General features: G+C 33.6%; 1 protein-coding gene across 13 annotated transcripts in view; it reads left to right on the top strand.

The window, feature by feature from the left end:
• The window catches only part of LOC144473097 (diacylglycerol kinase theta), a 66,618-nt gene that overhangs the window by 23,672 nt on the left and 28,956 nt on the right, over positions 1 to 13,990 (top strand). For 5 of the 13 annotated variants that reach the window (XM_078186670.1, XM_078186667.1, XM_078186668.1 and 2 more), the window contains exons 5-6: positions 662 to 833; positions 8,955 to 9,098. In XM_078186670.1, coding sequence (XP_078042796.1) covers positions 662 to 833; positions 8,955 to 9,098 — 316 coding nt within the window. The remainder of the gene's footprint in view (positions 1 to 661; positions 834 to 8,954; positions 9,099 to 13,990) is intronic. The other 8 variants (XM_078186677.1, XM_078186678.1, XM_078186676.1 and 5 more) reach the window with 3 other exon arrangements.

The following is a 13,990-nucleotide window of genomic DNA, read 5'->3' as shown; positions in this document are numbered from 1 at the left end:
ATGTCGTCGAAAACATAACATTCAAAATTGAACTGTATCGAATTTAAGTAAGATTATGCCAATTACAGTATTCTCTCCTCATAATGATATTATCGACCTCCTTATAATCACATATCATCTCCACCAATGTGTATTCATTCTACGTACATGCACAAAATCGACAGGTGTCGTAAATTAGTAAATAAAATAAAAAATAAAATGCTCAAAAATTTCAATAAACTTTAATTATTTTGTCATTGTCTATGAAACAAATAATGATTTCACTCTTTCTTGTTTGCTATAATGTCTAAGAGTAGCTGCTACTAATTTTTATATTTCGTTGATCTGCAGGATTTCTTGTGAATTATTTATTGGAAAGGAGAACCTTTCTTTAAAAAAAATCAAAAAATTTTCTTACGCAGCAAATGATAAATTTACGTTTCGATGTGATTCTAATCAGAATGTAATTTATGACATTTAAACGAACATTTTCATAATTTCGAAAATTGTGGCTTTGAAAACTTGGAAGAAAGTTGGGAACATCAGGCCGAGGAAAAATGGCCAAAGATATTGTGGCGAGCCTTGAACTAGTTTCTTAGGAAGGGAGAGAATGCTGTACTATTATATTTTTAGCCCTTCGAATCGGTAATCCGTTCTTCTATCGCAACGGCTCTCGTTTCAGTTACACTCTTACTGTTGTAAAAATATCCCGCAAGAATGCACCTTTGGGAACTTGAAACAAATCTACCTACCACCGCATGCAGTCAGTATTCCGCGTACGGAGATTCCCATGGAGACGATCATCGGTGTGCAAGTACGACGAAACGAAGTCCTGGCGCGTGAGTATTCTTGCCGTAAGTGTCTATTCTACAAATAAACCTCCAAAATATCGATTAGAGAATGCGTGACACGTGACCGAATATATCCTGAAGTAGTGGAATGAAGTTACGTTCGTGTAACGTGTACTGTACATACATATACTGTAAATAAAAAGGGGTGGGTCACCTGGAGTCCGAGTCGCATACACGTCTCTACGTTCACCGACACAGAATCAGTGCGATACATACGTACAATATAATAAAGAACACGAGGAAAGTAATTATCCCGTCGATACGCTACAACTCAGGCGGCTCACTCTACGTGCAGGGTGTTCAATTAAATACGAGGGCATAACTGCAACCGAGAGCATTGGGCACTAGGTAGATGCATAGATCAATTGGCAACATGTGGAGGTTGATTTAACGATTGTTTTTTCGTGGGCAAAGGGATCTAACATGAAAATGAATGACAAGCAACGGGCGACCCAATAATTAGTGGTTTTATTGTATATTTTCGAGTTCCTCGAATTTAATTTTTAATTTAGTGTGCCATATGACAATATACGTATATGTATAGATCGCAAATTTTCAAACTTGTGTTGGCAATCAGATTTTTCGATATTATGGATAGAAGTGCATCAATTGAGTTCTATCTCGCTCTAGAAAGTATGTCCTTTCAGTCCATTCTGGTAACTTCAAAAACTGTTTCTAATATAACTTCATAATCTAAATAACTTTATAATTTGTAACAATTTATAAAATGATTTCCAAAATTTATAAAGACAGAGATTTTAATTTCTACAAGATGTTGGTTAGAAATATTCTGTATCTGCGACACTTTCTCGCATTGTTCATGTTTTTTAAAATATTTAAAATTCCAAATATATGATACTATATTCAGAGTAAATTATGTATAGTTTAAGTATAATTTTATTAAGTATAATTTATTATACTTAAACTATGAACAAAATATTTTCGATACAATAGAAACATCTTGGTTAGTTACTATTTACTCTTTTATTCCAAGTATTAGAATGTTTGAAACATTAAATTTTTTTCATTTTAACGAGAGATTACAACAAAAGTTCTTTTTGAAAATACGATTAATAGACTAGCAATATTGAAGATAAGAATAAATGCGAAGATTATAAAAATTACTTCTATTTTATTTATACCAGTTAAATACAATTCTATTATAATTTTCTGAAAGCGAAGAAATATAAAAACTGTGATGTGCATTTGCACTAAAGAAAACCCCTCGTTTCACAGAAGTAATATAATTTTGGGACACCTTGTATCTCGAGTACAAAATCACATACCACTTGGAGAAAGAAATCAAAAAGACATAATTAAACTTTTGAAAGCCTGACACAAAATTGCATACTAGCTGTGTATCGGGTAAATCTGAAACAGATGATTGAAGAATTAATAGAATTTTTGAAATTTCCAAATAAAAATAGTACGATATTCGAGTCACAAGTTTTGTTTTCAGAACTTTTCAAGGATTACAGTCTTACAATAATTGTATTTAATTGTTTCACCCTTCATGAATTAATCCTAGGTACAATGAAGGCTTTGTTCACGAAGCTTCTCACTTTGAAAGATTTGTCATCGTTTATAACAAAACAACGCGGTCGCGAAAGAGATTTTACAATTTTTGTAACTCGCGCACGATAGATTGTGCTGTCACGAAGAAACATCCCTTAAATCTCCTTCCACGTACAAATGTTCTAAATAATGATGAATTTTATTATCTCCGTTTAACGCATGAACTTTGTTTAGCGCAAGCACATGTACGCAACGACATTACTTTGTATGAAAAATAGAAAATAACAAAGTGTTCTGCAAGTAATCCGTCACATGATGCTCGTATTTTCTGGTACACCCTGTACGTACAAATGCTTTTCGGTTCACTGTTGTACATATGGATAAATGTCGACAGATATTGACACAAACACTTTTGATATCTATTTCCGTGTACTAAGAAGAAGAAAAGAAATAAAATGAAGGTTGAACTCATACTAAATTCGAGCAAGACCATGTTCTATCTCCTAAATATGTTTCTATGGGGAACGGAAGTGAATTAGAATAGATGTTCTCGTTAGTTGGTCGCTGCGTATCGGTCTTAACTCGACTTTGATTAAATATTAATATCGATAAGAGTTTACCTGTGCGGAAATGTTTGTAATGCGTGATCGTTCAACATCAACGATATCTGCATATTACGCTCAGATAACAAATAATGGCTCCATTGAATTTTTCCGAATTTCACGAACGGTCAAATCTCACTTGCGTACCGAATACATATGTACTTTGAATTACACCGTTTCTCAAGTTGTTTTGTCACCAGCGTTATTGTCTTTCAAATGCACTCTGCCCGAAGAGAAAAGAAGTAACACGATCATGTTATAATCACCTTCTACTGGATGCATACAAGAAAAAAAGACGCCTATTAGATCATAGCAGTGACACGTCATGGCAAGATATATATTTTAGATTTAGATAGAGTAATCTCACACGTTCTACATGTTTCTCCTCATCTGTTCAAATAGGACTTTTCCTTCTTCATTTTTTTCGGAATTTCTGAGTGGATAGTTTGCGCGCACACTATAGCACACGCACTTGAAAAGAAAAGAAAAAAGTAAGAAACGAAGGTACGAATCATGTTCTGAACACTACGAATGGAGAAAAATTTTCCGTGGATGTGTTGCACCGCGCGATAATGCCGATTATCTTGTATCACGAAGATATAAATGGGGGAACGGAGCGGACACAAGATAATTTCCATTATCTGCACACCAACGTCGCCAGGAGAACAATCTAAATATCAATGATTTTTTTAGGCTCAAAACCTTTTGCATGATCTTTGGTATTCGTTCCTTTCGTACACATATGTATAATAATGCCACTCGACTTTGTAATATACAACGTGCTACAAAAGTAGTAGGGCAACCGAGAAGCGGATGATAATCGCATATGTATTTATTCAAATAAGTGGGAAGCATTAGGGAGTTAAAATTAATCTTTAATGTTGAATTAAGTCATTGTTTTTATGTACTATCTGTTGTAATACGTGCACACGTGTTTAAATTAATCGCAGATAAATCTTTTTGAGGAAACTAATTTATACAATTTTAATTTTGTAAATATTTTTTTCTCGTATTTTACATATTATAATAAATGTATATGTGTCCAAATTAATGAAGGGTAAATAGTTTGTAGGAAATTGGGATAACACATCTCGATTTGGATTCAAGTATGTTTTTATTATCTTATGTTGATTTGATTAAGATTTCAAAATTGTAAGACATGAAAGTTTATAAAACAATCAGGTATCAATTGACTTACCTGCTTAGTGGTTACGGACTATGTTGTTCTACATAGATCGAATAACTGTAAAAATTAAGTGTACTAATTCGTAGACTGCGAATGTTTATGCAAATGCATGTTTTCCTAGAGAAATAGATACACCACTTATACGTCCTAGACAGAAACTTATGTCGTAACTAGATGTATTGTTATATTGTTTACTTTGCGTTTCTTGCGTAATATACATATATTTTGCAACAATATGAATATTTTTAGTATTTACAAATCAACTAAATAAGTTATTATTTATTTTCAGACTATTAAATGTTCCGAAGAAATTATCAAAAAATCAATCCACCGCACACAATTTAGCTAGGAAATTAATTTTTTTATTCTGTTAACAATAAGTGATTCGATCAGATAAATTACGCATTTTTCGATCGAAAATTAAGATCAAACTATAGATACGTATTCCACAAAAATCAATGATTATCTAAACTAAATAATACTTCAAATGATTCATGTATCGAAAGTTCATACCAAATAAAAAAACAGTTGAAAATGTAGAAATGTTTTGCCACATCTTGAGATATTAAAAGAACATTTTCAGTATATAAATTATGAATTAACTATGCAAACATAGTAATATGTTAATAAATTATATACAACTATTCGATATTGTTTTACATGGTATTTCAGTATACTATTTTCAATCAATTTTGTTTTTACTTTACATATTTTTTTCTATGTTTATTTTACGTACATTTTACACGTATTTTGCATATAAAATGTGCATAAAAAATCGCAGTCTGCCAATCTTTCTTCTCTGTCGAATCCAATATCTTTTTCTATAAAATATAAAACATTCCCAAGTAACATTTGTAAAAATATAATGAATGTGATACGCAAAAAAAATACGCAAATACCTAAATAGTATAACAATATACCACAAAAATATGTAAGATGAACAATTAGTATTTTAAAAAATGCAATAATTATTGTCAGCAATTTTATTTGACTGACTTCCTAAACTTTTCGTGATTTGTTAAATATCATTTTATATGAAAAATTCCCTTTAAAAAAGCCACTACATTTTTAACACTATTTTCAACGACATTTTGTATTATACAAGTTATAGGATTTATTTGACAACGACTATAGCAAATATAGGAATTGTTATTAAAAATTATTAAAAGATGTCCTTCTGTTTAAAATAGTATTAAATAGAAATGATTAAAAATCGTCTTTCAAAATTCGTGTTGCATAAATATTTTTGCAACATTTGAAAATGTACTCTTCATATTTCTTTCAATGTTGTTTAATTGTTTAATGGAATCTGTTAATGGTTTATCAGTCACATTAAATGTAACGTGATTTTGAATTAATTTGCAGCAAGTTAATTCGAGAATTCAATAATATTGAATTTCGAAAGCACGTACGATAAACATAAATGACATATCTGCGTAGCATATCTTTACAATATGATTTCAAAAATACGTACACAAAATAAGTAAATATCTTTCCATTTCTCATTTCTGTTCTCTCCCTTCGTAAAAATATATCCACTCGCATAAAAATCCGCAGTCTACTCTTGAATAAACTTAGCATTACTTATTTTCCATAATCATTCGATGCGTTCCATGTAAACCGATGAATATAAAAATATAACACGATCGATGGAATAATAGCGATCGCGTCTTCATCGTGTAAGTAGAAATAGCGTACTATGGTCAGACAATGTAGTCGCTAATTAATGAAACACGCGCGATCGTCGCGCGTGGTGATCTAATACGGCGTGTCTAACGAAGCCAATTTAAAACACCTTTTACACCAATAAGTCCCTCTATCTATTTTTGCATGTACAATCATCTTCTTCTCGGTTATACCATTGTGTACATAGGTGTCTCTTCTTTCAGTGCACACGATGTTTAATCTACCGAGTGAAAACAAAATCTCCCCATTCATGTTTTTAACTGTCGAACTTAAATCTGTCACGAATCTTTTTGTGTTCCTCGTATCGCCCGAGTATTCTGTCGATAGACATGTATGTATATATATATTCTCTCTAATTCCCTGCAGGCACTTGTCTCTAGCGATCACTATACCTCTGTCTTGCAGTTTCTCGCGCTCTCAGCGGTTACGTGTTATCAAAAAATGAAGATCCCGGGTTCCTAAAGAAATAGAAAAAAATAAATGTTTTCTCGGTTTTCAGAGAAGAAACGAACAGTATACTTTAAAAGACACGTAATCTAATTCTTTCGAAAAAATTAACAAAACTTTATCCTCGTCGCAAGCCTAGTAACTTTCATCTTGAGAAACACAATATAAATTGTACGATCAATAAGTTATTATTAATTACAGGAACAAAGGAAAGAACTGTTTTGATTATTCACAGTGTAAGCTAAAGCGTTGAATTTGAACAGCTATATTGAAAATCTATATTCTTCATTATATTTTTATAGTCATTATCCACTAGCATGCTATAGATTATGCTAGCAGATGATCTTCCTATAAATCTGTTTCACACTTGATTTGCTCAGGAAATGATAAAAATTTGATAAAATTATTGGAATAAACTACAACGATTTAATCAGGTCGCACAAGTAGAAAACTAAATCTGCACAGATCTCGTTTACTTCACACTCCTCAAACGGTCGTTTTATATATTTCCTCACGTAAATATATGTCCCTTTGATTCATTTACAAGCAAAATGGCAATCGAAACGGCTACAATAGTTTGCGTACATTTGTAAAGTTTATAGCTTTGTGGCTGTCGCTGTTATTAATCGCTATCCTTGATGTGCATTTAATAAGCGTACTTACATTTATTCGTTATTACATCGATTCGTGTTGCTTTACAGTTACAATTACGCAAAAATAGCAAGACAAAAGAAAAGGAGTCGTTCTTTGCATCCGCGAATATCGATTGCGACTGCTTAAATTGCACCTGCAACAAATCGTGCGATTGAAACTAATTCGGCGTTTGTCGTGGCCGAAACAAACACGAAACACGAAAGTGTCGTGTTCAGTTTGCTTCGTTCGTTTGGAAAATAATAGTTTTAACAAAATTAGTTTCCGTATAAAAATTAGTCAATTTGCAATTAGTACACACGAATGTTCGCGATTTAACTGTTAGCACGCAAATTTCACGTTTGTCGACGACACACGACTTTCCAATGAAACCCCACAATGTGTGCGGCCAATTCTTTCGGATATTGTTTCCTATGTTCTCCGTTGTTTCTCCACGTGTAAATAACAACTCATTCTTAATTTTCTCAGTGTAATCAAATACTTTCGAAATGATCTCGTTCACAAGTGTTACAATGTTTATTATAGGCAACACAATCAATTAAACAGACACGAATTCTGAAATAACCATTTTGATATGTTTGTTAGTCGAGACACTGTAACATGTTTAACACATGTTCCCTGTGTAAACACGTATTTTTTTAGAAAACAGTTTTCTTCCTTACTGATACTATAGTGCAGTAATGAAAAGTCACTACGTAAAGAGCGGAGGCTGGCGAAGTTTCGCACAGCCGTGTGGGGTTTCTATGGGGTGAACATTGTAATTTTGAACTACGATCGCGCAGAGGCAGCGCGTCGCGTCGCGTCGCCATCGTAGCACAGAATTCTATTGTTCACGCGGTAGACAATCCACGCTGTTGTGCGAAACTTCCTGCGCACGTGTTGCCTTGCGTAGTGACTTTCTGTGATTGCACCGCGTAAGACCCGTATCACACGAGACTACTTGTATCGCGATGTACATATGGTGGGCACCGACTGTACATATAATTCAGTGAGACCATTCAGACGATGATACAGTACCGCGATGCCTTTTCTCGTGTTAAACGCTGTATCGCGTACGCGTAATGCAACGCACATGTCCTCGTGTGATACGATTCTAGAGGTACACAAGTGCAATAGAGAATGGAACATGATACCGCAATGAATATTTGATTGCGCCAGTTTCACTGTGAGCACGTCGGTTCCACAATCTAACGAAACCTCCCCCATCCCGAGAAACAATTTAATTCGATCGTGAGGAAAACGTTAATTCTTCAGATATAAATAGAACTCGAACTACTCAACAGTGACAAAATTATGAAAAGTATAGTATCAAGAACAAGCTAAGCTCGAAATAAAAATTAACCTGCAAAATTGTTGAACAATATATAAATTATCATGAGAAAACAAAAAAAAAACTAACAAACAATGAAACTTTTTCCTTTTTGCATTTGCTAGGTGTTGATATTAGTATGAATACTGAATAGTATTATTCGTATAGATGTATTTCTCTGTTTATTACGATTTTACTTAGATCTATTCGAATCGTTACGGTTTTTCTTACAAATAATTTCGTTTCTACTTCTAAAATAACGTTGAATTTGCGATCAAACTATATAAGCAATAATTTTGTCAGAGTATCAATTTTGTTCTGTCTAAGCGTATCAGTAACTTTGTCAATTTCTTCAAATAATCAAGAAGATATTTGAACGTGTAATTTCTCCTATAGCAATTCCGTGCTATATTTAGTTTAAATATCTGGATGATCATTTAGTGACGTAAAAATCTTTTTGACACGTCTGAAGCTCTGTATTCTTGGTGAAGTGGCAGCAACAAATAAATGATCATCCTAACTGATCGCGTTTATCTGAATCTAACAGATACATTTTGAGATGAAGGGTCGAGAAACGCGACATTCGCGTGTTTACGATTAAATCGCGGACAACGAGAGAGACATTTTGTATTAATTTAGCAAGCGAGAGGGACATTGTGTAGAGATCAGACTTTGTAATGGTAAACCGTAATAAAAAAGCTCGGTATACCGTTTGCTTCTATTTGAAGATAACATCGGAGAGCAATTCGATTTCGCTGAGAGTGAACAAATTGGGGCTGCAGGCCGCCTAGCCGAAGCTTTGAGGCGCCTTTCACTAGTTTTGCCACGTAGCTGCCGTGGAAATTGTCATGCTTCCCCTCCTTATGTTCAAGGTATCTAGAATATTACCATCATCTGATATTCGTCTCTGTGTGAGCATAATCGATGTTGAGATGTTAGCGCGATTCGAACGGTACGAACATACCTTTGCCCGTAGTGACTATTGTACCACCTGTACTCTGCACATTGTGCTTTTTTTCTTCTCGTCTTACTTTGCTCTTCATCCCACCTCTTCCCTTCTATCACTCCATCTCTGTTTCTCTCTAACTCTATCACTCTCTCTCTCTCTATCTCTCTCTCCCCCTCTCTCTTTCTCTCTCTCTATTTTTATCTCTATCTCTATTTCTATATATATTCTTCTGCATCTCCTTGTCTCGCAGCTGACAATTTTAATAAAACAGTCCGAGCTGAAAATTGAAAAGCAGTCGGGGAAACTAATACTACAGGGGAAAGTTGCCAATATCGACAAAAAAACCTTCGATTCATAAAAAAAATGTATTCATTTTAAATAACCTTTTCATGTTCATGCTAAAAATTTTATAATTGAAAACCGTATTTCATTGTATACAGAAAATTGAATTGATTTTTCAAAGAGTATTTCTATTGATACGAAAGTAAACAATTATTTCAAATTAACTAATGTTATCACTGTTTACGAAATGATCTTTGAAAATATTCGGTTTACGATGAGTTTTAAACTATCGTTTAGATATTTTCTTCATTCTGAAACACTCTTTAATAGTGAAAATTCAATTACGACTTTTTCCTCTGAATTATTTTGAGAAACCGTATTACGACACCATAGAACCCTGGAATGAAAGAAAAAATGTATTATACAAAGAATACCCAAGTATAGTCCTTGCGCGACAAGAAAGCAACTTTGTGTTTAGATTCCTCTGCTCTAGTGTCACGTTATCGGTCGCTATTGGTCAACGGTGATCTTCATCACGGTTTTCAGTTATTAGCGACCGATAGCTGCAGTAGTGGGTAGCTAGTAAGAGCAGAAATATAAATGAAAAGGTGCCTTCATATTGCACAAGGGCTATAAGATAATATTTAATCAATATACAAGAAAATATGATTTCTGCTACTTTAAAAATATTATTGCTTATTAACTAGTTGGTAAGAATTACTTTAATCCTACCTGGCTTTTTCAATTCAGTTTAGAAAGCACAAAGTCACCACATTGTTGTAAAAAAAAACAGTTGTATTATCGAAAATACAGATTATAGACACGAATCGCTAAATGTTGCACATAATCATAAATTAATTCACGAGGTCGATTAAGGTGAATAATATGAGTATTTGGCAAATTTCCCCTAATCAAAGTATTAAAAATATTGAAATCTACTTTTCTATCGTTCCAGGTAGAAATTAAGGAATAAAATTGTTGAAATGCAAAAAAAGTGTCAATTTTTCATTAGATTTTTCGAATTATCATTTTATCCATTGTTTAAACTATTTTTGATCCGCGATCGATTGAATCGTAAAAGAACAAAAGTGTAGACACGTAGTGCTGCTTTTGATGCAGCAAAAATTACTCCAGTCCAAATATTTATTATAGCTGTTAGAGTCATAAGAATATAGCATTGCCTTTTTGGGATCCCAGCTTGAGAACCGTTACTATCCACTGTCTAGCTTTCTTTGTTCGCCTCGCTAATTTTCGCTTTGTCGTCTGTTTTTTCACGTTTCCGTGCGGATTGAAGCAACAACTTCAATTTCATTTTCCTCGTAATAAAGTGTAGAGAAGGCTCACGCGTGTGTAGGTAGTACATAATATTGTTGTGTACAACTTGTTTCTCATAAAGAAGGATTTCCCTCGTTGTGGAAATTATCAGAAAATTTTCTGCACACTATTTTTATTTTAAGTGCAGACAATCGTTTTTTTTTCTTTTTTCGAAGAAAGAGTATGAAAAATTTAAGTGCTGATAGCTTTAACGTGTACTATTTGTGCGAAAGAAAATTTCACTGAAAACTTACCGAATCGTACAATGCAATTAATTGAAACGAGAGACGACTGATAACAAAGTATTGTTTTTTCGCGATGGGGCTTATTTTGGATATTCGTTAACCGTACCAGAAGACAGTTTCTTTGACTTTCTTTAGTAATCTTTGCTATACTACGAATGATACAAGATTAGCAAGAGCAATATCCACGAACGTTTTTAATCGCATGCAATCAAATTTTTCTTTATGCATGCACCAAATCGTCCCAACATGTTGCCAAAAATTTTGAGAATGCTTCGGTTATCCTGACATGTTTCTAGTCAAAATTTACATAGTATATTTATCTTAAATATGTTCCATTATTACTAATTTCACAATACCTTTGCACCTTAGTTTCATATTAGTCAGTGCTGAAGAATACGTTTCGGTACCCTTACTCCAATTGGAGCTCTTACGGTAAAAACTGATTTCGACTATCATGGGGAAATTTTCATTTAAAGATAGGAAACACAAGCACCTCATCATTTTCTCTTTTATCTGCTCTTAAATGAAACACCTTGCGATATTTTTCAAACGAAACGATATCATTTCAATGAATATGGTGATTCAAATGAAATTTAATGCGTCATTTAACTGTTTTTATTAAGGTGGTGATATAGTTAAACTTGGCGATAAAGGTTTTAAATTCATGCTTTTGTTAGCGAAGACTAAGGAACAAGAATATATTATAAAGGCTTTCCCCAGTAACTACAATCAGTTATAAACTTTTGTGCATGTATAACACATATTTAAAGTAAATAGGTAATGTATAACAATTGAGCTAGACTATCTCTTTAAGAAACATTAATAATTATAATAATTAACAATACATATCGAAAACCAGCTAAAATGTAAGGGTTGTTTAATTTTGCAGACCCAGTGGTTACCATCGTAATCTTAGTAATCTTTGGATCTGATTGTACATTTTAAATCGTTGTTTATATTTTGTGCACCCCCGTCATCATCAATGTTAATAATTATTTAAATGTCCGTTAGCAGCATTATCATGCTTTAATTCAACGTTAACAATCAGTAAGCAGAAGTCAAACAAACCGAGTAAGATAATAGAAAATATTTCTTGCAATGATCATATACATAAACAACTAATTTCTTAAATCACAATTATTCCATCGGAAAGTCCATTGATATTCTTGTAAGTTGATTATTTGTGGAAACACATTATAATACGATGCATATTTTATTTTGTCGAAAATAATTATGATCTTGTCGAAAATGTACAGAATGTTAAATTACACATTCAGGGCTCAGAATGGCGAAACACGTAAATTTGCTATCGCGAGAGCTACGTCTCCTGACTACCGCCGGGACGTCTCGCTCCTCGCGTTGCTACCATCGGTTCACAGCACCTCGGGCGCACACTGTGTAATAACTATTCGTGATGCATTAGGCTGGCGTTCATCTCAATAGATTACCACATCACCCATGAGGTACTATTGTTAAAAATTTGGAAACAATTTTTTATTTAATCGTCAAAATCTTATTAACCCCTTGCACTATTATAACGAAACCAAATTTAATTATTCTGTTATCGAAGTACCTTAACGAAAGTAAATAAAGACAATAGAAGAGATAGGAATTGTTTAGTCCTATTAAAGAGAGTATTAAGAACGAATGAATGCTAATTAATACAGCGTATTACAGCGAAGGGAATCATAGTGCAAGGGGTTTAAGCATGATTTTCATGGACTTGTAGATGTGCTTGGTACATCATTCATATCCTCGGGAAAGACGGACATAACCTGACATAACTATTCGCTTTGTAAACGGTAATAAAGAATCGCTTAGCGACACAGTATAATAGGTCTACAGGGGATATCACTGACAAAAAAAAATGCAAAATCTATTAATACGATTCTTAATGGCCGCGCATAGTTATTACGATACGTGCCCGAAGTGCTGTGAATCAATGGAAACAACGCGGGGCGCGAGACGCTGCAGCAATAGTCAGGAGGCGTAGCTCAGGTAATTTCCATGCCAAGCCATTCTGAGCCTGAAGTACACAATCATCTTAACTGACAGTTTCATGTATCATGAAATCGCAACGAGAACACAGTATGTAATGAAATTAAGTAAACAAGCAGTAGCTTAATGTTTAACTTATCGTTGCTATTATAATCGGAGTGAATACTATATGTATCATTCGCATGGCTCAAGTATGTGTAGACGTTTAATTATTTCACACTTTATCTGCTGTCTGTAAAAAGAAAGGTGTGCTAAAAAATCTCTGTTTAAATAATAATTCCAAAAGAAATCCTGAAGTACCATTAGATATTGTTAGAGAAAAACGGTTATTACGACAGGAAAATTGATGAACAATTCCTTAAATCTACGTAGAAGGTATAGATAAATCGTGAACAAAGGATAGGTAATGTATCGAAGTCATTGTTCTACAGTAACGCGTCGTTTGATTACTTATTTTGATTTCATACTGTGCTTGTGGACTTGTAGAACGTAATAACGATGGATTTTCATTTCAGCGAGCATAGGAATAAACAAAATATTATCACGAAAATCAAAACCGCACTTCGCGCACCACGGTTCTTGACTGTCTCTATGAATGTTTGTCACTTTGTTAATATTTACGTTCTAGCATGCATTTATATGTGTTGCTTCGGTGCATGTACTGTCACACTCAGCCCGCTGGATGCTATCCGAGTACCGTGACGCTTATCACACAACTATGCAGTGCAAACGAAGCGCAAGAATACTACTGACTAAAACTCTCCCTATCATGTGTGTTCTGCAAACCCATCGTGCCCGATGGTAAGAGCTGCCATTTATGTATTTGCCAAACTATGCGAAAACACGATTGCGTTATAGCGCCGGTACATGTAATACTCGTTTTCCCCTATCTATTATTATTAATATTATTGTCATTATCATCATTATTATCGTTATCATTGTTATTTATTATTATTATCATTATTATAATTATTAT

This window comes from Augochlora pura, chromosome 7 (genome assembly GCF_028453695.1).
Source record: "Augochlora pura isolate Apur16 chromosome 7, APUR_v2.2.1, whole genome shotgun sequence".
In the NCBI taxonomy this organism is placed as follows: Eukaryota; Metazoa; Arthropoda; class Insecta; order Hymenoptera; family Halictidae; genus Augochlora; species Augochlora pura.
This window is presented reverse-complemented; position numbering and strand designations above follow the sequence as displayed.